At 42.6% G+C, this 24011-nt stretch overlaps 1 protein-coding gene across 4 annotated transcripts in view; it reads right to left on the bottom strand.

The window, feature by feature from the left end:
• LOC125367692 (regulator of G protein signaling 7 binding protein) overlaps positions 1-23494 on the bottom strand; it is a 93295-nt gene extending 69801 nt beyond the window's left edge. For 3 of the 4 annotated variants that reach the window (XR_007214127.1, XM_048368387.1, XM_048368389.1), the window contains exons 1-2: positions 23240-23494; positions 22130-22296 (exon numbers count right to left, since the gene is read on the bottom strand). Coding sequence is in view for 2 of the 4 variants with exons in the window: in XM_048368387.1 (XP_048224344.1) it covers positions 22130-22296; positions 23240-23404 (332 nt within the window). In the remaining 2 variants the exon portion in view is untranslated. Of the gene's footprint in view, positions 1-22129; positions 22297-23239 lie in introns of those variants that run through there. The other variant, XM_048368388.1, reaches the window with a different exon arrangement.
• Positions 23495-24011: the final 517 nt, after the last annotated feature.

Genomic DNA, 24011 nt, shown 5'->3' with positions numbered 1-24011 from the left:
CGAAAACTCTCTCCTATCAGCCAAGTAATTGATTCCTTTCCTGACCTGTGCCATCTTTTTCTATGCATTTAAAAAAAACATAACTATCCTCCTCTAATGGCTTTTTGCATGCATTTTAAATGAAATCCATTTTCTTCTCTGTGACCTGGCAGGGTCTGCCAAGCTGCTCTTGCCTCTCCTGACCTTGTCTTGTCTGGCCCTCCCACCTCTTGTGGCACACTCCAGTCTGTCAGGTGCTGGAACTCACCAAGTTCGTTCTGGCCTCAGGGTCTTGGTGCTTGACTCCCCTTCTGCCCTAGATCCTTACATAGCTAGCTTCTCTGTGCCGTTCTGGTCTCCCCTCCAACGCCACCCTATATACTTCCATTGGCTGCCCTAGATACCCTCTAGATGCCACATACTTGAGTCACTTTTACATTACTGTCATCGTACACATATTTGTATTCGTTTTTGTTTTATTTATTCACCACATGTACACTCTAACCTATATAAGTTGCAGCAGAGCAAACTATGATTCCTTTGATTCGTGTGCTACCCCTGGGGCCCAGCACTTAGGAAGTGCTCAACAAATCTTCTGTGGAAAGAACAATTGTAGTTCAGAAATAAACATGGGCTGAGTGAAGAGATTGGAATCATCTCCAGACTTCAAACATGGTGTCACTTCAATATGTCTAACTGACCAGAGGCATAGCAGGGTAGATGTGTGTGAAATTAGTTTGAGTCTCTTTTAGGATTACACACTCATCTAAGGAAGAAAACACACTATCATGTGATGATCGTAGTGGTTCCTCACCCTGCCACTTTCTAAGACAATGGTTCCCAGTTGATTGTTCATTGGCATTACTCTATGACCTTGGGCCTCACCCCGCGGATGCTGATGTAATTGATACATGTCGCAGCAGAACTCTCTAAAGCAATCCGGGTAATTCTAATGTGCAGCCAAAGTTCTAAATTGTTGGTTTATTTTCTTATTTACTGGAAGCCTGCTTTAGAATATAAATTGCAGGAGGCTGAACAACAACCACTCTATTTCCTGGGGTTCCTTTACTGCCTGTTTTAGGAGATGTTTTTGACCTCATGAAATATGCTTTCCAAATCCCATGGAATCTTGAAAATATAGCATTTGGTCTCCAAGTCAGGTTGTTATAGGCTTCCAGCTTCTTCCTCATTACTACAGCCAGGTTTAAAAGACAAAACCCTAGCCAGGCACTGGTGGCTTGGCTCAGGCCTGTAATCCTAGCTACTCAGGAAGCTGAGAGCTGAGGATCATTATTTAAAGCCAAACTGGGCAGGAAAGTCTGTGAGACTCTTATCTCCAATTAAATACCAAAAAATTTAAAAAAAAAGTTGGAAGTGGAGCTGTGGCTCAAGTAGTAGAGTATTGTCCTGCTGGAGCACAAGGACAGTGCCCAGGCCTTAAGTTCAAGTGCCCTACACACACACACACACACACACACACACACACACACACACACACACACGACCTAACACATCCTACTACGTCTCAGTATTACCAATCCCATCAATCTCTCCTAGGCTGAGAAGGCTTAATGTAGCCAGGCAACAAAAGAGAACTGAGGGCATTTCAAAAACGATGAAAAGAGATCTATCTACCTGCAGGTGGAGAATGAGGGTCCCCTCAAAAGGAAAGGAATGATGGGGTTACCTAGGTGCTTCAGTTCATAAACAGATAGGGCTATCCCCTGGCCCATAGCAGTATATGCAAGAGTTCTCAGAGAAGGGAGCAGAGGACGCTGGGCAGGAGAAAAGGTCAACCTTTAACAGCAGCCTCCTGTAAGCAGTGCCCTGGGAAATGGAGGCACAAGACTGGGCGTCTGGATTTCAAGCTGTGTGAAAATGAATGGAGTAGAGGGAGCCAGAGACAAAGTGCCAAGAACATGATTGGGAAGGGCAGTCTGACACATCAGGGCTTCCGGCCCAAGCACGGGCTGATACCAGTGAATACAGGACACAGCTCCGGGTACCTAAATACTCCAGGGCAGGATGGCCTGGCAAGGAGGGGTGAGATGTGTGTAGGACAACAGACGCCCCAATGAAAGAAAGATAAAGATAAGAGCTCAAGCTGGGGGGGGGGGGAGAGGGAGGGCCAGCTCCAAGGAGACAAGAATGGTGGGGTAGGTGCTGAACATGCTCTAGGCCTGGGTTATTTTTCTAGCACCTTCGCTTTGATAAAAGTAGCCTCTAGAAACTGAAGAATTTAGAGAACTCTGTTCATTATTTATAGAGGTATTTGAGAAACAGATGCTTTGACTTTAGCTATGAAGTAAGAAGCTAGATCACCACTCTTTTCACTGGTTTTTAAATGGCAATGGCCTTCCCAACAAACAAGTAATGACAGATACTTCTATTCTCGGCTTTCAGAAACAAAGGTTATTATTTTGACACCTGAAAGCATATTTACATGGTTTCTTCTAAGAATAAATAGTCTTTATAAAGAGAATTCTGCCTCTCTATGCTTGGTCTATTAACCCTCATTGTTCCAGGAGTTCTCTCTGTTTTGGTTTGTGAAAGCAGACAGGAGCTGATACAACCCAGGTACAACTCCAGGGGAAAAAAGAAAGGAAAGAAAAGGATATTGCAACAAATTGTGGTCGTGCTTGCACTGTTTAGAAAAAGTCTTATGGTCCTGCTTGCACTGTTATAAAAGTCTTAAACCATGATAACATAAACTCATTGTTCAGCCCATACACGGCTCCTGCTTTGCTCTTAAAACCTAAGTGAGCATAACTTTTAAGTATAGATCTGTCTTTGGTAAGCTTCTCCCTCTTATTTTTCTATAGTATATAGGCAAATCACTTAAGAAACAAAATCTTTCAGGATCTGAGGTTCTTCCTTTCATTAACACTTACTGAGAGGCAATGAATAATTCTTACCATCTAGTTGTGCAGGTATGTATATAACAAAGATAGAGGAAAAAAAACCCTAGCACATAGGAAGCTAGAACCGGAAGTAAACTTCCAATATGATAGAAATTTTAATACTGTTTAAATAGGTTAGCATTTCTGCTACTTTAATGTGATTAACAAGGAGTTCTCTAAAGTATCTACATTCCCTATGAAGTTTTAAATATTAGACTATCTCTAACTCTTGTAGGGCACCATGCATATGCTGGAAAACATATAAGGATGAGCCCACCATACATACACGGTACAAACAAGATGACTGTTTTCACCACATACATATTTTTATCTTCAGATTTTTCAGAACCACATCCTGAAGGTTGTAGGTATCTATCTAGAAGACAGAAAAAATGCATAGTAAGTGATGTTGACCAATGAATGAATTAGCTAGATAAAGAGTGTGTTTCCAGACTCTGACCTAATATAAGACAGCCATGACCGGCTTGGATGGGATGACCTCATATGAGCTCCAGACTTGGAGTAGAAGATCAAAGCCACCATGTAGACTCATCAGCTCCCTCACTTTCGACATGACAAACGTCCTGTGGGTAGAGTTTTGACTTCTGCTCAGAGTGCAAATTGACCAGTGTTTCCAATGGCCACAGATTTTTATTTTTTAAACTAGTAGAAGGAATAAGCCCCGTGCCTGTGGCTCATGCCTATAAGTCTAGTTACACAAAAGGCTGAGATATGAGGATCTCGGTTTGCTACTAGTCCACGCAGGAAACTCCATAAAGACTCTTTTCACCAACCAGCTAAACACTGGACGTGGAGCTGTGGCTCAGGTGGTAGAGCTCTGGCCTTGAGTGAAAAAGCTAAGGAGTAGCTCCTAGGCCTTGAGTTCAAACACCGGTACCAGTTGTGAAGGAAAAAAAAGGGAGTATTCCTCTTTAAAACAAAACAAAACAACCTCTAATTGTCCTTGGAAGACTCTTCTATGGTACATTTTCTATTACTGTGGAAAAGCAGAAAGAATAGTATGTCTTCTTCAATCAGTGTCATTCTGCAGGAGGGGTTCCTTTCTGCCCTCTTTCCATTACTGGTGATATTGAGGGTTCATGATGGCCACAATGGAAGCTACTCCCTGCAGTCTGTGTCCTGTGCCTGGCTGCTGCACAATACAGCTAGGCATGCCTACCAGAGCTTTGAAGCTGGGGTACATGGCTCAAGAGGAAGAGGAGGCCAGAACTTACTAGAAGTAGCACTATATTGACTATGGCAACATCACCACCAACCATTTATGCTTTGAGCTCATGCAGACTCCATTATTTGTCTGTTTCCCAAGCCCCTGTCTCCATTTAATTCTATGATCCTCCCATAAACTCCTAATGAATCTTCTTATTTGCCTAAGATATGTAGAACCTTATGCTCTTGCTTGAAAAAACCCTACTTGACACATTTCCTCAATTACTATTCAGTATCAGAGATAAGACCTATTCTATTCCTGGTAGTTGTATAGAAAATAAAATGAAAAGAACAAAGGTATGCATTGCCTCATAAGTTGGAAGCACATTTGGACACCATGAACCTGGAGGCTGTGTGGTGAAGCACCAACCCCATTTGACTACGTGACCTTGAGTAGGACACTGATCTCTGTGAGCTTCCTTTTTGCACCTATAACACGAAAATAAAAAGATCACACAGGTAGGTCCAAGGACAATGTGAGATTATTTTTATCGAGAGAATACTTTTAAATCTTGAAGCTATTTTTATCTTTCCAGGCCAAGCTCTCCTCTAGCAAACCTTATTTTGTACACCATCCACATCCATGATCTATTTCTTAGATCCTCTTTCAAATAAAATCTGAAGTGAAGCTCTTCTGAGTTCAAATTCTAGATTGAAAAACTAGGGTTACATCATTCTTTCCAATGTAAGCAACAAAGACTCACCTATGCTGAAAAGATGAGTCATAAGACAGAATCTCCCAGTGTATAAGCTAAGTTTATATGTGACTCCACTTGCTTTCCTACTGACAGACACATGCATGGACCAAAGAAGTAGTCGCAAAACTCAGCTTCTGGGGCTGGAGCTGCAACCCAGTGGTAGAGTGTGAAACACGTGCCTAGGAGGTGCAAACCACCCCCCCTAATTTAAAAAAAATGCCAGTTCCTATGCTTGGGGAATCCTTCAAAGCTTCCAAACAAATACTTTGGCTTCGACCCAATATTAATGTGCTTGAGACATATCCCAATTTGGTGATGTTATGTGGTATGGAATTAAAATCTTGCACTGTGCAAGTAACACACTGGCTAACTATTATGTCATTTACAACAAAGTAGCACATGTGAGTAAATGTCAACGTATGGACCTCCTGTGGCCTAAGTAAGTCACTTGCATTGGTGTCTCTCCTTCCTAACTACCAATATACCAGACAAAACCTATGTCAGGAACAGATCAACATCCTTCTCTTCTGGCTCTTGGACTTCCTGTCTTTCTCACTCCTGCTTCCTCTTTCATTATTCTGTCCGAGGAAAACAGGGCATCATCTCCAAGAGGACTAAGAACATATCCCACGTGAGCAATGCCTTCTCCATCCTCCCACCATCTCCCTTGATCATTTTCTAGAAAGATGAACAAATCTAAGACTGGTACACTTTTGTAGGTCATCTAGAGGACAAGAAAATCAGCTTATTTCTTTTTTTTTAATTTAATACATTTATTTAATACATATAAAAACTAAAACACAGAGGCTGGTGATAGGGTCAGTGATGCAGCACTTGCACTTGCAAGAGTGAGGCCTGGGTTTCACCCTCCCCACCTGCCCCCCCTCCCCCCGCATCTCCAAAACTCCAAACAAATAAAATCACAGAAGATTTACATACATAAACATAATTATTTTGGGGTGTTTTTCTACTACTTTATTCTATACTGACATTCATAACTTGATGGTGCGGACAGATTTCCCTACATTCACTAGAAACACAAATACATAAAAAGAAGACAATAAGTCACTTATCCAGAAAGGAAGATTTTGGTGTACATTCTTGAAGATAAGATAAATATGTATACGTATATTTTATATATCAATTTCACTGTAATGGAGGTGAAATGCTAAGCAAAACATCAGACGTGTGTTCAATAAATGCCATCCCAGTATTCCATGATCAAAAGTACTTGACTCATTGATAACGCGTTCACTGTAGTCTAGAGAAAGAATTGTACCTAAAATGATTAATGAAAAAAATAATTGGGAAGGTTGTGGGTTGCCTAGAGAAATGATTCTTTTGGACATTTCAGTAACTTTATATACTTATATATGAAGTTAATATATAACTATATAGAGCTATCTATATATGTACTTCTTTTTATTTCAAAGAGCCAGGTGATAAAGTAAAATGACTTTATAATCTGATATTGCATTTAGTTCCACTTTAAATGTCTACATGGTCCTGGAATACCTGGGTATGTCGTTAGTTGTCTAATCAGTCTTCCATTGGAGATGCAGATCATTCCTCATTTTTCACTGGTAAAGCAAAACTGTAATGAACACACACATTTTTGCATCCTAAAGGAAACTTAGAAATGGTGTGAAAATTGTAGTTCAAAATGGCCAGGAATTAATCAACATTACATAGATGCCAAGCTTAGCAGAAACTCCAGATGGGGTCTTCGGATGGCGGCTCCTGGCCTGTTTATAACCGGTTGTTCTCAGTCCCCACTGCAGTTCTCAAACCAACTGCAGAACAGAGTTGGTGGGGTTTTTCTTTTTTGTTTTTGTTTTTTTTTTGTTAAGTATCTGATTGTTTTCTCACTGAAAGACATTTTGATTTCATTGATATGGGATGTAGCCAAGAATCACGATTTAAAACAAAACAAAACAAAACAAAAAAAACCTTCCTGAAGTCTGTAAAGTGCAGCAAGGTTAAGAGGCACCGTGCTCTCAACCTCAGATGGTTGCTCAATTCAAGACCTCTCACAGACCTGTCCCAACATCTCAGCATTAGCTTTTGCAAGTTAAAAAGGGAACTGGATAATAGAGCCTCTCAAAATGACACTTTCTTGAGCTGACAGTACTTGTGTACATCACTTTGGTGACTTTTTGGTCAATTTTCCAGGGTATTTGGTCTTGAAAGCTGGAAAAGTATATATTCTTATAACCACTTAGGTTGTAGAGAACTTTGCTTGCTTTAGAGCTGGTCCAGGGGAAGGGCTGGACAGCAAATGAAGAGCAACAACTTAATGGACCTTGGCTGTGTTAGGTTTTGCCAACTTGTACTCAAAACTATAAGGCCATCAGAATTAGCTCTCAGATCTCAAATAACCTGAGCCTCTACCTGCTTGGTTGGAGCCAGCCTCTTGGGGCATCTCTAAGAGCCCTAGGGTATATTTCTGCAAAACCCTAGAAGGTGTCTAACAGGCATTGCTCGGTGCTCACTGCCCCCAGGAAGCTGGGATGAACATCTGCAGCCTCAACTGCTCAACAGAGGGGTCTCCTGGCCAGCACTGCCAGAGGCCCGCCCTGGGATCAGGGGACTTGGCAGTGGAGTATGCCCTGAGTCGAGGAAAAATGAAGCTCACCCATCATTTTTCCAAGCCAGACATGGCGAGCTAGAAAAAGACTGTTTGCCATGACTCCCACTAACTTGAGGAAGAAAGCAATTTCACTGGACGGCACAATTCCAGGATCCAGTGACAGACTGTTCAACTTCACTGCATGCATGCCTCCTCCAGAGTGTCAAGTGTTACCCAAGCTCCAAGCACCATTCCATTAGAAATGACAGCAAAGTGCTAGATGGCTTCTCTCTGGTGCTGGTTTTGCTTCTGGGGACTCCCTGCTGTCTCTCCTGTGAACAGGACTCTTGAGATTTGCATAATTCATTAGAACTACAACTGAAGGCAAATGAAGAAAGAAAAATGAAGGACATATAAGAATAACAAAAAATAGAATAATCTGCTTGATCTAGCTCAGAAATCCCTTCAAGATAGAGGATGGGATTGCAGGAGAGGGTTGCTGCGGAGTAATGGGCAAGGTCATGGGCTGGATCTCAAGGACAGTGGTTTCTCATTCCACCTCTCCTTGTAAGCTCCCAAGCTGTGGGACTGTAGGAACTCGCCTTTCCCCTCAGAGCTTTCCTATGTTAACTGGGGATGTTGATTTCCAGCTCACAGAAGCCTAGAAATGATTAAGTGACCAGGGAAGCACTTATCTTCCGTAGAGCAATAGAATATCCATAGTGATTGTGGGCTTCACTTAGCAGGACTTTCAAGGGCCTCAAAGGCTTCAGAAAATAAAAGACATTACCCAGCATTCACTTTGCCTCTGCAGTGGTAGGGAGGGCTTGGGGCCTTCATGAGAAACCGGGGAAGGAATATGAGCCCAGGAGCTGTTCTTTCAATTGCCTATTTGACTCAGTTGGCTGAGCTAGGGTGATGATGTCCACTCATCAAAGACACCCTTCCTTCCTTCTCCCTGGCTCTTTTGTTATCCTTTTCTACCTCCATTGCCAGAATTTGCACCTCGTGAATATGCTTGAAGCAGCTGATTTGTCCCTTGAGGAATGGGGAAGTAAATTTGCATTGGGAAATAGACCCAGCAGGAGAAGACAGTAGGGAATTGAATGATATCTAAGGCTTAAACCCTAGAATAAATCCAGCCTCGGTGGTGAGATGGAGTAGAGGTGGACATATTAATAAGCATGCCTGCAGTTTGTAAGCAGAGCCGTTTCAAGTCCCAGCTCTGCTGCATAGAGATGGAACAGAAGCCATTCTCCTTCTTACTTCAGGATGGCCACCAGCACCACTCTACTACGCCAGGGTTGTTACCAGAGGACGGAAAGGCTATTTTATCATCTAGATTTGCCAGGATGATAGTGTGGAAGCTGAGCTGAAGTGTCTGGTGGGCACAGACAACAAAAGCCTAAGCAGGATAGGCAGACAAAAACTATAGTGCTGCATGATGCTTATGGTTGCACATTGATTATGGGCTCATGTGCACTCTTTCTTTGGAGGATCACATAATAATAAACAATAATAAGCTGGGCACCAGTAGCTCATACCTACAGCCCTAGCTACTCAGAAGGTTGAGATCTGAGGATCACAGCTCAAAGCTGGTCCTGGCAGGAAAGTCCATGAGACTCTTATATCCAATAAACTACTGAGAAAAAGCTGGAAGTGGTGCTGTGGATCAAGTGGTAAAGTGCTAGCCTTGAGCACAGAGAGGCTCAGGGACAGAGTCCAGGCCCTGAGTTGAAGCCCCAGGACTGGCAAATACTACTACTACTACTACTACTACTACTACTACTACTACTAATATTGATGATGATGATAATGACAAACAAAATGTAAAGAACTCCAAAAGCATAAGAATTGGGGAACTACCTGACCTCAGCAAGTATATTTGCATTAGCAATATAATACTGGTGTTTGAGATATTGGTGCCGAACCACAGGTATAGATTCTGACTCCATAAGCATAAAGAACAACCAAGGAAAACTTAGATTATCGTAGAATATATGTATCTTGGAATTTTATGAATGTACAGGTCAGTATTTGATCCAGCTTCCCTCCAAATTTCTTCTCTAAGCACTTTTCCCCTTGTAGTTCACATCTATGCCTTTCTAGAGCTGGTCTCCTGACTAATGGAGGAAGTAGGAAAAAGTAGAGGGAAAGGCAAGATTGGCTAACATTCTGGGTGGTATACAATCTTGAGTCTTAGAATAAGAACAAGTTGAGTATTAGAGAAATTTGGCATAGATTCTATACCTATGAGCAGAAAAAAAAAAAACAGCCACAGAATGAGCACTCTGCTGAGAAGTCAGAAATAGATATGTAGAAATGACTATCACCCTTTTGCACACATTTAAATTTGTCAGCATTTCATAGACAGTGTTGTCTTTCAGCAAAACCCTACTAGCTCCTAAATCATATAAATAACAAGAAATCAGGTTGAGAATTTCTCCCAGTAGGGCCTCATTTGATTTAAAAAAATATGCATGCCCAATATTTGGCATGGATGTGGATCTCAAACTCGTAAAACACCTGGCAGGACATTTATCTTGATCTCGATCATAATAAGATTAATGGCTCCTGTTTGATATAAGAGAATAATATGTAAGCTATACGATAATTTAAATAATTATCTTCTTGGCAAAATAGAGAGACCTTTCAAATAATTTGACTGTAGGACAAAAGTACAAATACCATTTACCCTCTTAGCTTCAGTTCCAGAAATGCTTAATTTCCTAGGCCTAATTAAGTTTGGCCTACAAAAACTAACGACTCAAAGCCAAAATGTATTCTCCTTTTTCTATATTTTAGGTTTTTTTTATTAAGTTGAGACATATTGACAAGTTTTAATATTCCACAATGAACCATTGTGAAGGCAATAAAGAAATTAAGAAGGTGAAGATCATAGTGATTAATGCAAACGCAAAACAACAAAACATTCAGGCATTTAATTATTCATAAGCAACAACCTGCAAGTAAATATTCTGAGCAAATAAGCAGGTGATGATTATCAGAGTTAGACACTCAGGCTGGGGGTCCATTAGTCTAAAGACATTTCCTGCTAGTCAACATAGAAAAACCATGAGATTTCATACACAGCCACAAATTCATGGAGTTTCTTAAGAAAAATCAGCCACAAAAACAGCACACTTGACCCATAAGTCGTATCGAAATCAGCCATCAATGAAACCACCTGTCTCAGCCGCACAGGCCAGTGATCTCAATTCACCACCCCCACATCACCTGCCTGTCCATGTAGGACCTCAGGTTAGAGATCTTTTGAATTGTATGTTCTTTCCAGTTCCTCACTTTGAACCTGGAGATTTCCTTCAACTCCATTCCTTCATCTTTTGGCAGTACCAACTCCTTAGTCAGCATAGTTCCCAGAGAATGAATTCAGCCCTCCTTCCCCATTTTCTTTCTTCTCTTCCAGCTGAATCATTCCCCTGCTTTGACTTGTTCCCCCTCACATCCCACAGAATTTCCTTCTCAGAAACCGGAGAATACTTTAATCATACTGAAGCAGGAAGCCCGACTTTCCCTGGGATGAACTGTAATGGCACTGCCTTGGAAACTGCCTTAAGTAGATACCTGAATTTGCTTCACATTTTCTCTTCAGAACTAAGATCTGCAGTGATGCCTGTCTAAAAGCTAATACAAAATAAAGAACAAAACAAAACAAAACAGAAGAAAAACTTAGAGAATAAAGTGCCTCTGAATCTGAACAGCTTTGGTAGCTTAAGACATATTTCAGCCTCAGAAAACAAAAGATTGAATCTATGAATATAAAACCAGTCGAGACGCCTTGCTTTATGGAAAGAACATTTGCTGAGTGATTTTGCACAACAGTGGGTGCTGGGGCCTAAAGTAATCTGAGCAGTCCCCTCATTATTCAAGCATGGTACAGTACTCTAACAGATGCAGCCATTTGTGCTCAAACTTCAGCTAGTGAGGAAAAATGTGGCTTAAAAGGAGGAAACATTCCTGGGTGTCACTCTGTTTGAAAGACAGCAATCTCCATCAAATCTTGCTCTTTCTTGTGAAGCGATTTATGGGAGAGCAATGAATTCTGTCTTGACTCCCAACTGCAGGCTGACAGCAATGGCTACTTAATGCTCTCCTTTGGCTGTGCATTCAGAGGTTTCTTGAATCCCCTTAGGCGACTGATCTTTCCCACAGCTATGCTCTGAGAATGATGAATTCTGGGATTTTGGCCATCTGCTCTGGTCAAGGGGACTGACCCAGCTGGAGAGAGACCTTCTCTCACCCTTCAGTAGGCTGAGCCTTTCCCTCTTCTATGGAAGGGACAGCTGTCCTCATCCTAACTGTAATTCCCTAGCCACAGACCCAGAATGGTCCTTTATTTATCTCATCCAGCTCCTTTGCGGATGGAGACTTTGTGGAGTTCAGAGCCTGATTTGAGATCAGGACTCAAACTATGACCCTCACAACATTAAAACAAATACAGTCTCATGAAATTTAATCAAGAGCTCAAAGGGATAGAAACTTTCCAGTGACTGATGTTCAAGGTGCAAAACTCAAGAAAAATTGTTTCCTGTGTATATCAGGGACTGTTTGGGTGGGGAAATGTTTTTTTTTTTGTTTGTTTTGTTTTTTTTTTACTTAAATTTCTCCTACGTAAGAAGTATTTCTGTGAGGGGCTGGGAATACGGCTTAGTGGTTAAGTACTTGCCTTGCATGCGTGAAGCCCTGGGTTCGATTCCTCAGCACCACATAAACAAAAAAAGCTGGAAGGTAGTGCTGTGGCTCAAGTGGTAGAGTGCTAGCCTTGAGCATAAGGAAGCCAGGGACAGTGCCCAAGCTCTGAGTCCAAGCCCAAGGACAGAAGGAGAAGGAGAAGGAGAAGGAGAAGGAGAAGGAGGAGAAGGAGAAGGAGGAGAAGGAGGAGAAGAAGGAGAAGGGGAAGGAGGAGAAGGAGAAGGAGGAGAAGGAGAAGAAGGAGAAGAAGGAGAAGAAGGAGAAGAGGAAGAAGAAGGAGAAGAGGAAGAAGAAGGAGAAGAGGAAGAAAAGAGGAAGAAGAGGAAGAAGAGGAAGAGGAAGAAGAGGAAGAGGAAGAAGAAGAAAAGGCGGAGGAGGAGGAAGAGGAAGAGGAAGAAGAAGAAGAAGAAGAAGAAGAAGAAGAAGAAGAAGAAGAAGAAGAAGAAGAAGAAGAAGAAGAAGAAGGAAGAAGAAGAAGAAGGAGAAAAAGAGAAGAAATATTTCTGTGAGGATAAAAGGGAGATGATTTTTTTTATTGTAGCAGAAATAGAAATGTTTGTGATAATTGAAGAATAGCAATATAATACTGAAGAAAAATGCAAAAGCATCTGTTTACTGGCAAAGAATATCTGAAAACACAAACAAACCAACGGTATCAGCTTTGAATATTTCTTCAGCCCAGTGAGGAAATATCTTCTCTGGCTAAGACCCAGAATTCACCTCACCCAAACTTGGGCCAATGTCCTACTATGTCTACTACTTGCCTTGTCAATTAGCCAAGAAAAAAAAAAAAAGATGCTTAAGTAGGAAGCCATTTGACGTTGGGTTATGGTGGGGGTAAATCTAAAATAAATTCAGAATCTAGAGCAAAATGCTGAGGCCTCAGGAGTGAAGAACCAATAATCATTTCCGTTTCCTGGCAGCTCCAGTAAGTCCATAATTTTGTTATTTTTCTTGCCTGTTTTCCTCTTTTGAGCAAACCTTAAAAGACTCTCAAATCAGCTGTGTACCAGCTGAAGAGATCCTTGTTGTGAAGTATGTTCAGAGGAGGAAAGAGATTTTGAGTGGAAATAATAGTCTATGGCAGTGGACGGAAAGGGAAGCAATTCCAGGCAGTCCAAGAAAGAGTCTATGGTAGGGGAGTGGGGGGAGGCAGAGCCAAGAGTAAAGTTGGCAAGAGTAAAGCTGCAGGATCCAGAGAGACCAGTGGTCAAACCCTAACCCCATCAAATATTATGACTAAATATCTTAACATTTCAAAACCTCAGTTTTTTATATAGTAGAGATTTTTTTTTGTCAGTCTTGGGACTTGAACTCTGGGCCTGGGCACTGTCCCTGAGCTCCTTTTGCTCAAGGCTAGTACTCAACCATTTTGAGCCACAGTGCTACTTCTAGCTTTTTCCGTGATTAATTGCAGATAAGAGTCTCATAGATTTTTCTGCAAGGGCTAGCTTAGAACTGTGATCCTCCGATTTCATCCTAAGTAGCTAGGAGTACAGGTGTAGGTCACCTGGCTTATAATGGAAAATTTAAAAAATAACAGTTTGGTGTTCTGGAAAGCTTCTGGTTTTGCTTTGCTTAGAACGCAGAGATAGTTAGAAACCTAATTTGCTCTGAAGAGATCTACCATCCTAGACTCATGGGGAAAAGTCCAAAAGGCACAAAAATCTTAGCCTTGCAAGCTATAACTTGCTCTATCAGTAAGTATGAAGGGACGGAATGATTTCTGTCATGTGCAGGTACATATACTTCCCAAACAGCATGCCAAAATTGAAAAAAAATATTATCTCATTTGTTTGTAAGTAAATACTGTTTTTCAAACGAACTCATTATGAAGCACATCGTAAGTTCTTAGCACATTTTAATCCTATTTCTGGCCGCATACAGTAGTTTGGGTCTGTAGTTTGTGCTACTTGGGAGGATAAGGGATTGCTTGAGCCCAAGCGTTCTAGATCAGCATGAGTAATGAAACAAGCCCTCATCTCAAAGTAAAACAAATAACAAATAAATACCAGCTCTTGATTCTGTTTCCTCTTCATTCAAGATCGAATGGTTTCTCCAGAGATTTACTCAAAGCAGGATACCCAAGGCCACAGGAATAGAGAACAATGGTGACGCTCAGCTCAGGTAGCATCACAAGCATTCTGATGTCTTTCTCCTTCACCACATGCACCGAATCTGAGCTGATTGCTCCCTCCTTTAGGCCCCTACTATAGTCTCTGGACATTCCTACTGCAGCAACAACGACACTGATTTGCAATGCTTTTTCACAAGCCTATCTCTAGGTAGATGTGAGACAATAAAATTCTCAAGGCCAGGAATTACATTTTATTCATCTTTATACTTCTGTAACCTGGCGTCATGCCTTCTCCATAATCGGTGTCCAATGTTTAATGAACCGAGGAAGGAGCATGCTAACTCAGGAAGGAATGGTCAGGAGAGAGAAGTAGATGCTGAGAAATGTCCTCCCGCTTCTCTCTCCCCAGTTCAGCATCCTTTTCCTTATTTCTCATAGTCAAGCTCTCTACCTTTCCTCAGTTTTGCTAAAGGTCCAGATACAGCCCTCAGTGAGCATCATGTTGGCTTATAAATTAAGAACGTTTTTTTTACCTCCCCATATAGCTGGGATAAAGGGAGATGTATATAAATATGACTATAAAAGTCGTAACTAGAGAAAGCAAGTGACACGGTCCTGGCCAGTGAGATATATATGCAAGTTACTGTGCACGTCTTCTGAGAATTTGCCTTGGAAAGAGACACACTGACCTGGCGCATATCTTTGCTCCTTGCTCTTGTTACTTTCCAGAGCACAGATAATCAAGCCCTCCTCAGATAGGTCAAGTTCAGCGCTTTCTTAGGCTAATTCTCCTTAGGCCTCCCTCCCACCCCACTGTCAGCACGAATGCAAGGACCTTCTCTATTTGTACAGGGCACCTGGAAGAATACACGTGTGGTGCACTCCTAGGAAGAGACATGCTCTCCTGCAGTGAACACTTGCATGTATGTTGAGTAGGTTAGCAATTAGGGTTAAATATAGCTAAGGACTCAAATTTATAATAGAGTTTGCAAGAGATACTGAGATTCAAGTTCAGTTTCCTCTAACGGACTCATCATCTTGACCATAGATCATCTTACAGGTTGTCCTGTTTACTTGAATTGTGTAGCTGCTTCCCCACCTTTTTATTCATAATAGCTCATCAGAGTTTATTTAACTCAATGAATTATTTTCTTAGATTTACTGTAGAAGGTTTAATTGTTTAAAAGGTCCCATTCCATGTCATGTGAGTTTTTAAAAACTGCTATCTTGAGTGCCATTACTTGTACTTCTTCCAGGCTTTATCCATTTTCATATCCTGCCTTGTGAAAAGTACACTCAAGTCCTTTCAAAGTACCTTACCCAACTTCCTGAGCTCTCTGTGCTTTCTAAATCTATCTTCTCTCTGTGTCTGTTTTATTTCTGTGCAGGATTTCCTTCCTCTTGTTGGGGTCCTTCCCTCTCTTCTGTTTTCCAGTGTGAGAAACAGGCAGACATAATGAAACTATAAGTAAAACCATGACATGCAGAAGAGTGCTCTATGTCTTTAGCTAAGAGCCTATATACGTAGAAAACATGTATCTAGACTAATATGATCAGCTTATCCTCTTACACAGACTTAAGAAAATAAAAGTAGACCAGTTGGAAGAAGTAGAGAGGTTACAAGTTAAATGGTAAAAGCTAAGCCCGGGAAACTAACATTGGGTACAAAGCCAAACATTGATAGTTCTTTCCCAGTTTACTTTCTCCCTTTATCTTAAGAAGAGTGTCCTCATTTTATTTAAGGTCACGATGAAAAAAGACTATATTGCCCATGTGCAGTTAAGTGTTTTGGAAGCAGTTCTCTTTGGAACTGGTTGAAGACAACGGATCCAGTGGGGGGTATGGGGGCTGCTTGTTGTTCCTTCTTCTAGCCAGGAGCCTGATGGCTGGAAAGTAAAGTTGAGGGTAGACGTCATAAACTAAGAAGTCACAAACCTTGGTTTCATGAGCCACCACCCTGGGTTCTGGATTATTCATTCTAGGGCTTTTCTATGAAAGAATAAAGCCCTGGTGTCTTTAGGTAACTGCTGCCTTGAAATTTTTGTTAACTATTACTAAATATAGTCCCTTGTGCTACAGGAGGCTTTCAGTAATGTCCCCAATATCTCAGTGCATCTCAGACCAATTAAATCTAAGGAAATTCTAGGGATGCAGCTCCAGCACTCGGAAATGTTTAATGCTGCCCTAGTAAATGCCCCTGTGCTGTCCAGGATTAGAATCAATGCCTTAGGCCCGCAGGCTAGTTATGCAGCCAGTTCTAGAATCTCCTGGGGGTTCGGTGAGGCTTGTTAACAATTTGGATTTCGAGGCCTCACTCTCAGAGGTTTTTAGTTCTTTAGGTCCAAAGGCAGGTGATTCCAACACAGACAATAGAGGGATCACATCTAAAGAAACACCGCTTTAGGCAATGGACAATCTTTGGGAGTTTTAGAGCAAAGAAACAACGAGATCAGAGGAACCGTTGGGGAGGATTAGCTTGGATCTAGTGAATAAATTGAGGACAAGAGGTGAAAGACTGCAGGCGAAGAGATCAGTCAGGAGGCACCACAGTTAGTGGATGGGTGGGAAGGTATGTTTCTGTATTAAGAAGATGGAACAGAAATGGGAGGGGTGGCGGTCATAATAGATATTGCCAAAGATGGAACCTAGGAGGACTAGGAACACGGGGATTCGGAGTGGAGGAATATTAACATAACCTTGGTAACTGAATAATACACTAGAAGTGTGGTTTCTTTTGGGTTAGTGTGTGTCTATCTCCCTTTGCTTTAACTTAGTGGAACTGGGGTCCATTATTAGCTTGCTATGCATCTACAGCTACAAATGTTAGCTTGATCTTTTTGTAAACCTGATTGGATCTGGTCTTTCAATAGGCCAGAGACATTTATTTACTAAATCATTTCTATTGAAAAGCCTGGGTGCTTTAGCCCAGTAAAAGCTGATTTTATAAGTTTAGTGTTTGTATGTGTATGTGTAGAGAAATTGTGTGTGTGTGTGTGTGTGTGTGTGTGCGTGTGTGTGTGTCTTCTCCCTTACTAAAATCTTCACCTTAAGGACATAATTTAAAAATACCAAGTAAAGAAGTAAATTTAGTGAACAAACAAGGCCCACATGCCATCACTAACCATGCCACTTGGGATGCAAAGATGAATGAAACACAGATCCGCTCTCTTGAGCTTCTTCATTCATGTAAATAATAAAGTGATAATGTAGTTTCCTGAAGTTTGTTTTAGTTTTTTTTCTTTGTCTCTCTTGAAACATCTGTTAAGAAAACTCTAACCAGGTACAAGTCACTAGGTCTATTCAAAACAAAGAAGCTAAACTTCCAGGCAATAGGAAAGTAGTTGTCTAGGTTCCATATCACACTGAGCCTAGTGGCTCTTTTAGAATCTGATATGAGTCAGTACCTGGTCACTTGCTATAGTGCATCCTTGTGGTCACTACGCAATAGTATTAGCACCACAGGGGGAAAAAAAAAATACCATCTCCTCAGTCCTTCTAGTCCAGCAGAGGAAATGGTGATTCTACACATGGGCCATTAGGTGCCTTACCTATTCTCCCCAGTATTCTCTCTTCTAGTTAAGCTTTAGTTCTACCTCCTGAGATCACTAGCTAGGTTGTTCACAGTAAAGTGCTAGCCATTAATGGAGATGCAGTGTCTTTGTGAACATGTCAGTTCTAGGCAGGGAATAGTCTATTCCCATAGTCACAAACTCCACCCCTAAGATAAACTATAATCTCGCAACAGGCTATAAGATATCTTTTTGTGCATGTGTGGAGAGAAGACGTAGAAAGTCCTAGGCAAAAATACACCTTGATTTCCTACCTCTCCTACAGGCAAAAAAGCCAAGTGTGCACTGTGCTGCGAATGGCACAAGGGATTCTGTTGTGATAAAAATATGTTTCCCACAAATTCACATGTTGAAATCCTAATGCCCAGTAACTTAGAAGGTGACCCTCTTCTATTTTGGAAATAGGCTCACTGCAGGTATAATAAATTTTAATGAGGTCACCCTGGAGTACAGTGGGCTCCTGATCCATCATAACTGGCGTCCTTGTACTTAAGAGAAAGTTAGATGCAGATATACAGGCAACTGCCACATATATCTTCATCCATAAAACACCTGTCATCCATAGGAAATGAAAATGAAGGTCAGAGGTGGTATGATTGCCAACCACAGGTCTCCATGAAGAGCAGGTTTACCACTGCCTACTTAAGGCCTGCTTTATTTTATGGTTCAAAGAAAGCTGGGAGAGCTGTCTTTATGGCCACCAAGTTCTTCTTCACAATACCCCTGTAGCTGCTGTGGTCTTGCCTATGGGACCAAAAGGGGCAGTTCTCTATTTTTTTTTAAGTATCCATTCCTAAATTACTTTAATTTCTCATTAAATGAACACAGAATCATTAGTATAATAATACCCGATATGTTTATTATCTCATATCCATCAGTGCAGCTTTCAATACCACTTGAAACATGCATATCAGTTCTCTTATTTTTTCTCACTTCCTTCTCCTGCTTCCCAATTTTCAATCCTTGAGAAGTAGGACTCAAGATAATAGAGCATAAAAATTGAATAGAAAAGAAACAAGATCAAAATAGACTAATGGGGATGGGGTGGGAAAGGAGAAAAACATAAGCCTAGCTGGTCAGGAAATCATTGCTGGGAGGAAATATCTAATATCTGAAGTTGTGTATCTCTTTAGCTGTGTCATTGCTTTCAAAAGCCATTGGGAAAGGAAGCTCCTTTTGTGAATGAAGTCTATGTTCAGATCCCATCGCATTATTTTTGGAATTTAATTATCAAGCTCCCTGTGTGGTTCTCATTTTTTCATAGCTCAGTTCTGTAAACAAAATCCATGTGATTCTGCATCAATTAATGTAGAATACTGGGATGATAAAGGCAGGAGACTGCGAAGTTATTCAATCTAATCCTTTCATTTCAGTGCATAGGGAATTCAACAGACTTGTTCAATGTCACACAGCCTGTACCAGAATGAAGCTAAAGATTTTATGTCTTATTCAATTTTTATGGAGATTTTAGGCTGATTTACACAAAGAAAGTATTTTAAACCTAACTACTTTTGAACATTCACATGTCTATATAGTTCGTAAGGTGTACAGGCACAGGGCTTTTCATACCCCTCTGGACATTTCTATCTAGAAAATTCCTCAGACCATGATGTATCATATATGCACAGGAGATTTCCAGTGGTGTAACTCCCTTGAACAACTAACTTTCAGTCTAAGAAAATGAATATCGGGTCTGTGGAACTTTGTGTTTTTAGGGGCTATGGTGAGGCCAAGGGGAGAATGGTAGACAAATGAAGAGAGGCACCATGAGAGAATGCAGTTATAATATTCAATGTGAATATTCACATAATATTCATGTGAAACTGAAACTAGGAAAACTAAGGGAATGGGTACAGTTGGGAGAGATAGTTAGAATAGTGAAAGGGCTGATGCTGATCAAGACACATTGTACTCAAAAACTGACACAGTGAATTGTAACTCCTTTGCACTACTACTTAAAGATAACACAATTCTAATAACAAAAAGAAAAGTAAACACACAAAAAAGATTCTTTGTGCTCGTCTTCATTCACTAACTGTTCACCAGTCCCTATAGATTTGACTTTTCTGGCCATCTCATAAAAAGAATCATATAATGTGTGGCATTCTGTGACTTCTTTCAACTAACTTACGCTCTTTAAAGTTCATCCATATGTTAGCATTACTAATATTTTGTTCAATTTTATATAATGCCTTCTTGCATGGCAACATTTTATAGACAAAAGGGCCTGGATTTCAGAAGGAAGGAGATGTGGGGTTGGATCAAGATTGTGCTGAGTCTCAGGGAAATTCTTCTATCTCTCTGGGACTTATTTGTATAATAAGGATAAAAACTCCTCCATGTAATGACTATTCTGTTAATTAGCTGGGTTGTGAAGGCAAATAGTGGGCATTCAAGAAATATAGGCTTTCTCTCTACTTTCTCTCACTCCTTCAAGGGAATCTTATAGTCTCACTGCCAGCCTTCACACCAAGCTGGAAATGAGAACCCTTGTAACAAACCATATCAGAAACAGAATTCTGCCACAGGGAATCACATCCTTCATTAATGGAGACCAGATGGTGAGGAACTAAAGGGATTTCCTTCCATTATGTTGCTGTCAATTTTTAATAAAGAATGCAAAGCTTCATTTAATTATTTTTAAGGAAAAAATGTGTGAGATTCTGTCTTAAACCATTTTGTGGACTCGGTGTTACTGTGCAAAGATCAAAGAACATCATACTTCCCCCATTAATTCTCTGAAAACGCATGCCTTAACATTTACCATCAGATAAGAAGTAGGCAAGCATAGAAGGGATGCAAAACCTACAGTAAACATAATCCACCTCATTTCTTCAAAACTTAACTTTTAGTTAATAATTTTAGACTATTTCTTATTCCTTTACAAGAACTGTATTTTATGCATACAGAAAAATAAACTTGTTCTGTCTCTGTCTGTCTCTGTCTCTCTTTCTCTTCTCTAATGAGACTTACCCTCGTTTTGAATTTGAACTTAAAGTGATCCTGGATCTGATCCCACCTTACATTCTTGGGCACAGAGTTTTCAGAATGTCAATTTTCAGCTCCATGCATCAATTTCCTCATGTTTTCCTTCTGGGTTATCATTCTTCTGTACATTTTTATTTATCAAGACTCTCCTTTATGTTTCTCTTTATTTCCTTCTTCAGCTATCTAGAGTTTATCACTGCTGTTATTTCTGGAAATGGTTCCTCTTTACTTTCCAGATTTACTTCCTGTTAAGTACAGTTAGGAAAGGACACAGTTTCTCTATATTACTGTTAACTCAGAGTTTTGTAACCTATTTTTAATCCCTTGCTTCGAAGACATTAGGTAGAAGGATTTTTTTGGTGATATAAAATGCTTGTTGTCAAATGTGAAGTCTAAGAAAAGCAACACATGTAAACTATATATTAGTGATAGTCATGACACAAAAGATGGCAAAGAGAAATTAGATGTTTCCAACATATGATCAATGAGCAACATTACCAGGTGATTCTCCCTGATATGAGCTCCACTGATAAGCAGATAAAAGCTATCTTATGACTGAATCAAGCACTTAAATTAAATTGTACAAGTACACAAAGACCTTATGATAGCTTGCTACAAGTGCCTAGCTTGACAATAGCAACTGTTAATAAACCTTTGTTTAACTTTTCTTCCAATATTGAGATCAAGGAAGAGATAAGGGTGTCAGGGACAGAAATGTTCACTCTATTATCACCTCACATGGGCTAAGGAATTCAAATATGCAATAAAATCGAATAAAAACGAAGGAATAAAACCAGCTTAGGGTTTGCATAGGTTTGTTAATTTCTCCAATTTGTAAAAATCTTCACTTATATTAAAACTTCCCTTTCCTTTCACCACATTAAAGAGAGTAAGTTATAACTAAGATTTTGTTTTAGGGGTTTTATTTTACGAGATACCATAGGAATTTATCTCATGGTATAACTAGTCTAGTAAATCTGGGTTTTAGCAAAGATTTTGCTATGGCACATGCCTTTTGTTCTATGACAGATGAAAATACAACCTCAAGGCAGGATAATTTAACTTTACTTTGATGACCAAACATCTCCTTCCCCCTAAAAAAAAAAAATCTTATACTCTAAATTCCAACAAGCAGCCAGCCGATTAAGTTATTTTTTACAGAACAATTCAGTGATTATGTGTGTGTGTGTGTGTGTGTGTGTGTGTGTGTGTGTGTAATAATATCATAGCCTTCAGATTCCGGTTTCACTTATAGTTTGTTTGGAGCTCTCCAAAGACTCCTGATCTTAGAGTGATTGGTTAGAACCCCAGATTTGCTACAATCCCCTGTGAGGCCTAAGTCACCATCACATTGGGTCACCATAACATGCAAACATACACATGACCAAATAATGCCAAGGGTTTCCTACCCTGAGATGGCAGCCAGCTTTTGGTGTGCCTGACGGGCCATTTCACAGCCTTTGGTTCTTGTCTTGTGCATTTCCGCCCGGAGTGACGGGCAACTGACCGAGACGTCCCCAATTGAAATGACCAGCTCACGGTACAGGGCCACTTGCGTGTTGAACTCTTGGACCAGCTGGAAAAGAAGCCAGTTTCTTTCACCAAACACTTGTGGTCACCAAAGTTTGCTATGGTGGCGTTGCTTCACCGGGATTTCACTGACCTCTCCGCCAGCTCCCTACCCCTCCAGCTAAGGAGCCTAGGACTTGTCTAAAGCTTGACACAAAGACAGCGAGCGTCCACCGGCAAGCCGGGCCATGGGAGCTCCAGTTGCAGAACTCCTTGCCCCTACAGGTTCACTGGGCTTCTGCAAAGCAAGGACCTGTTTGGAGAGCTGGCCGGCCACTCCCAGGTCACTAGAAAGACACGCTGGCCACTTGGGTCTGCATAGATGCTACCCGTCCTCCCCCCGAGCCCCCGCGATCGCCACCACAGGGACTGGCAGTGGCCCCAGAGGCAGAGACCAGAGAGCGCATCCGAGCTGCAACTGCAAACTGTTCACCTCCTGCGGGTCACTGACCCCCCCCCCCCCCCCCACACCGCAAGCTGGGAAACCTGATGGAAAGCCTGGCCACAGCCTTGGTCCTCTCCGCAAGGCCGGCCGGCCGGCTGCACTCCGCTTGGGTCTGTTTGTTACAGCCTCACCCCAAAGCGGTCTTCACACCTTTCCAAGCGCCCCCCCCCGCCCCCCTTCCCAGCCAGCCAGTTATCCCCCGTCTTTCCGGCGGCCCACCGTTCTTCCAGGGGGGTCAGAGGCACAACCTCCAGCCTCTGACTCCCGAGAGCCCGCAGGAGGCCGTGGGGTCATTACGACCTGGGTGTCACCCCGAAGAATCTGGGGGTGTGCAGATTTAAAAATAGGGCATGGGCACGTGATCGGCACGGGGGAGCTGAGGGTGGGGAGTGGCTGGCACTCAAGCAAGCGACTCACATACAAGACACCCCCCTATCCCCCCCCACCCCACCCCCTCTGTCTAAAGAAAAAATAAAATAAAAAGCCAGGCGCAGTTTTCACCCACCATCTTGCAGTCGTCCAGGGCTCGTTGGGTTTTGTGGGTGCTTTCGGAGCCGCTGCCCCTGCGCCCCCAATCCCCACTCTGCAGCGGGGGTTTGCTGATCTGGAAGATGGAGGAGCGGGTGGAGCGGCTGGGGCGCTTTTTGCGCCCATTCGGTGCAGAACTCATGCATACACATCCACCAAGCCGAAGCCGCTGGTGCAGTGCAGTGCGCCCCGGCGCGGGCGGGCGGGCGGGCGGGAGGGCGGCCCGGAGCTGGCCCGGAGCTGGCCGGGAGCTGGCCCGGAGCTGGCCCTGCGCGCCGCCGCCGGGCGGCCGGGACCGGGGCCGGGGCCGGGGCCGGGGCCGGGGCCGGGGCCGGGGCGGGGAGCCGAGGCGCGGCGGGGCGGCGCGGGGCGGCGCGGGGCGGCTCACAGCGCTGGGGCGGGGGAGCCGTCCGCCTGCGGGAGGAGAGCCGGGGTGGCGCCGGCGGGGCCGCGCCGCATCGCTCCCGCTAGCCGCGAGCAGGAGGAGGAGGAGGAGGAGGAGGAGGTGGAGGAGGAGGAAGGGGCGCCCTCAAGTTCGGCTCAGCAGCATCGCGGGCCCCGTCCCGGGCGGGCGCTGCGCGCGGGCGCGGGCGCGGGCGCGGGCTCGGCGCACCGCCTTCCCCTCGGCATGGACGGACGGACGGCCGGGCTCAGCGAGGAGGAACGCGCCGCCCGGCGGCTCCGAGGTCCCATTCAGATCGGGGAGCGCGGCGGGCGAAGGCGCGGCGGGGAGCCGGCCGCGGGACGGG

Source organism: Perognathus longimembris, chromosome 19 (genome assembly GCF_023159225.1).
Source record: "Perognathus longimembris pacificus isolate PPM17 chromosome 19, ASM2315922v1, whole genome shotgun sequence".
Classification (NCBI taxonomy): domain Eukaryota; kingdom Metazoa; phylum Chordata; class Mammalia; order Rodentia; family Heteromyidae; genus Perognathus; species Perognathus longimembris.
Note: the sequence above shows the minus strand (reverse complement) of the source record. Positions and strands in the feature narration are given on the sequence as shown.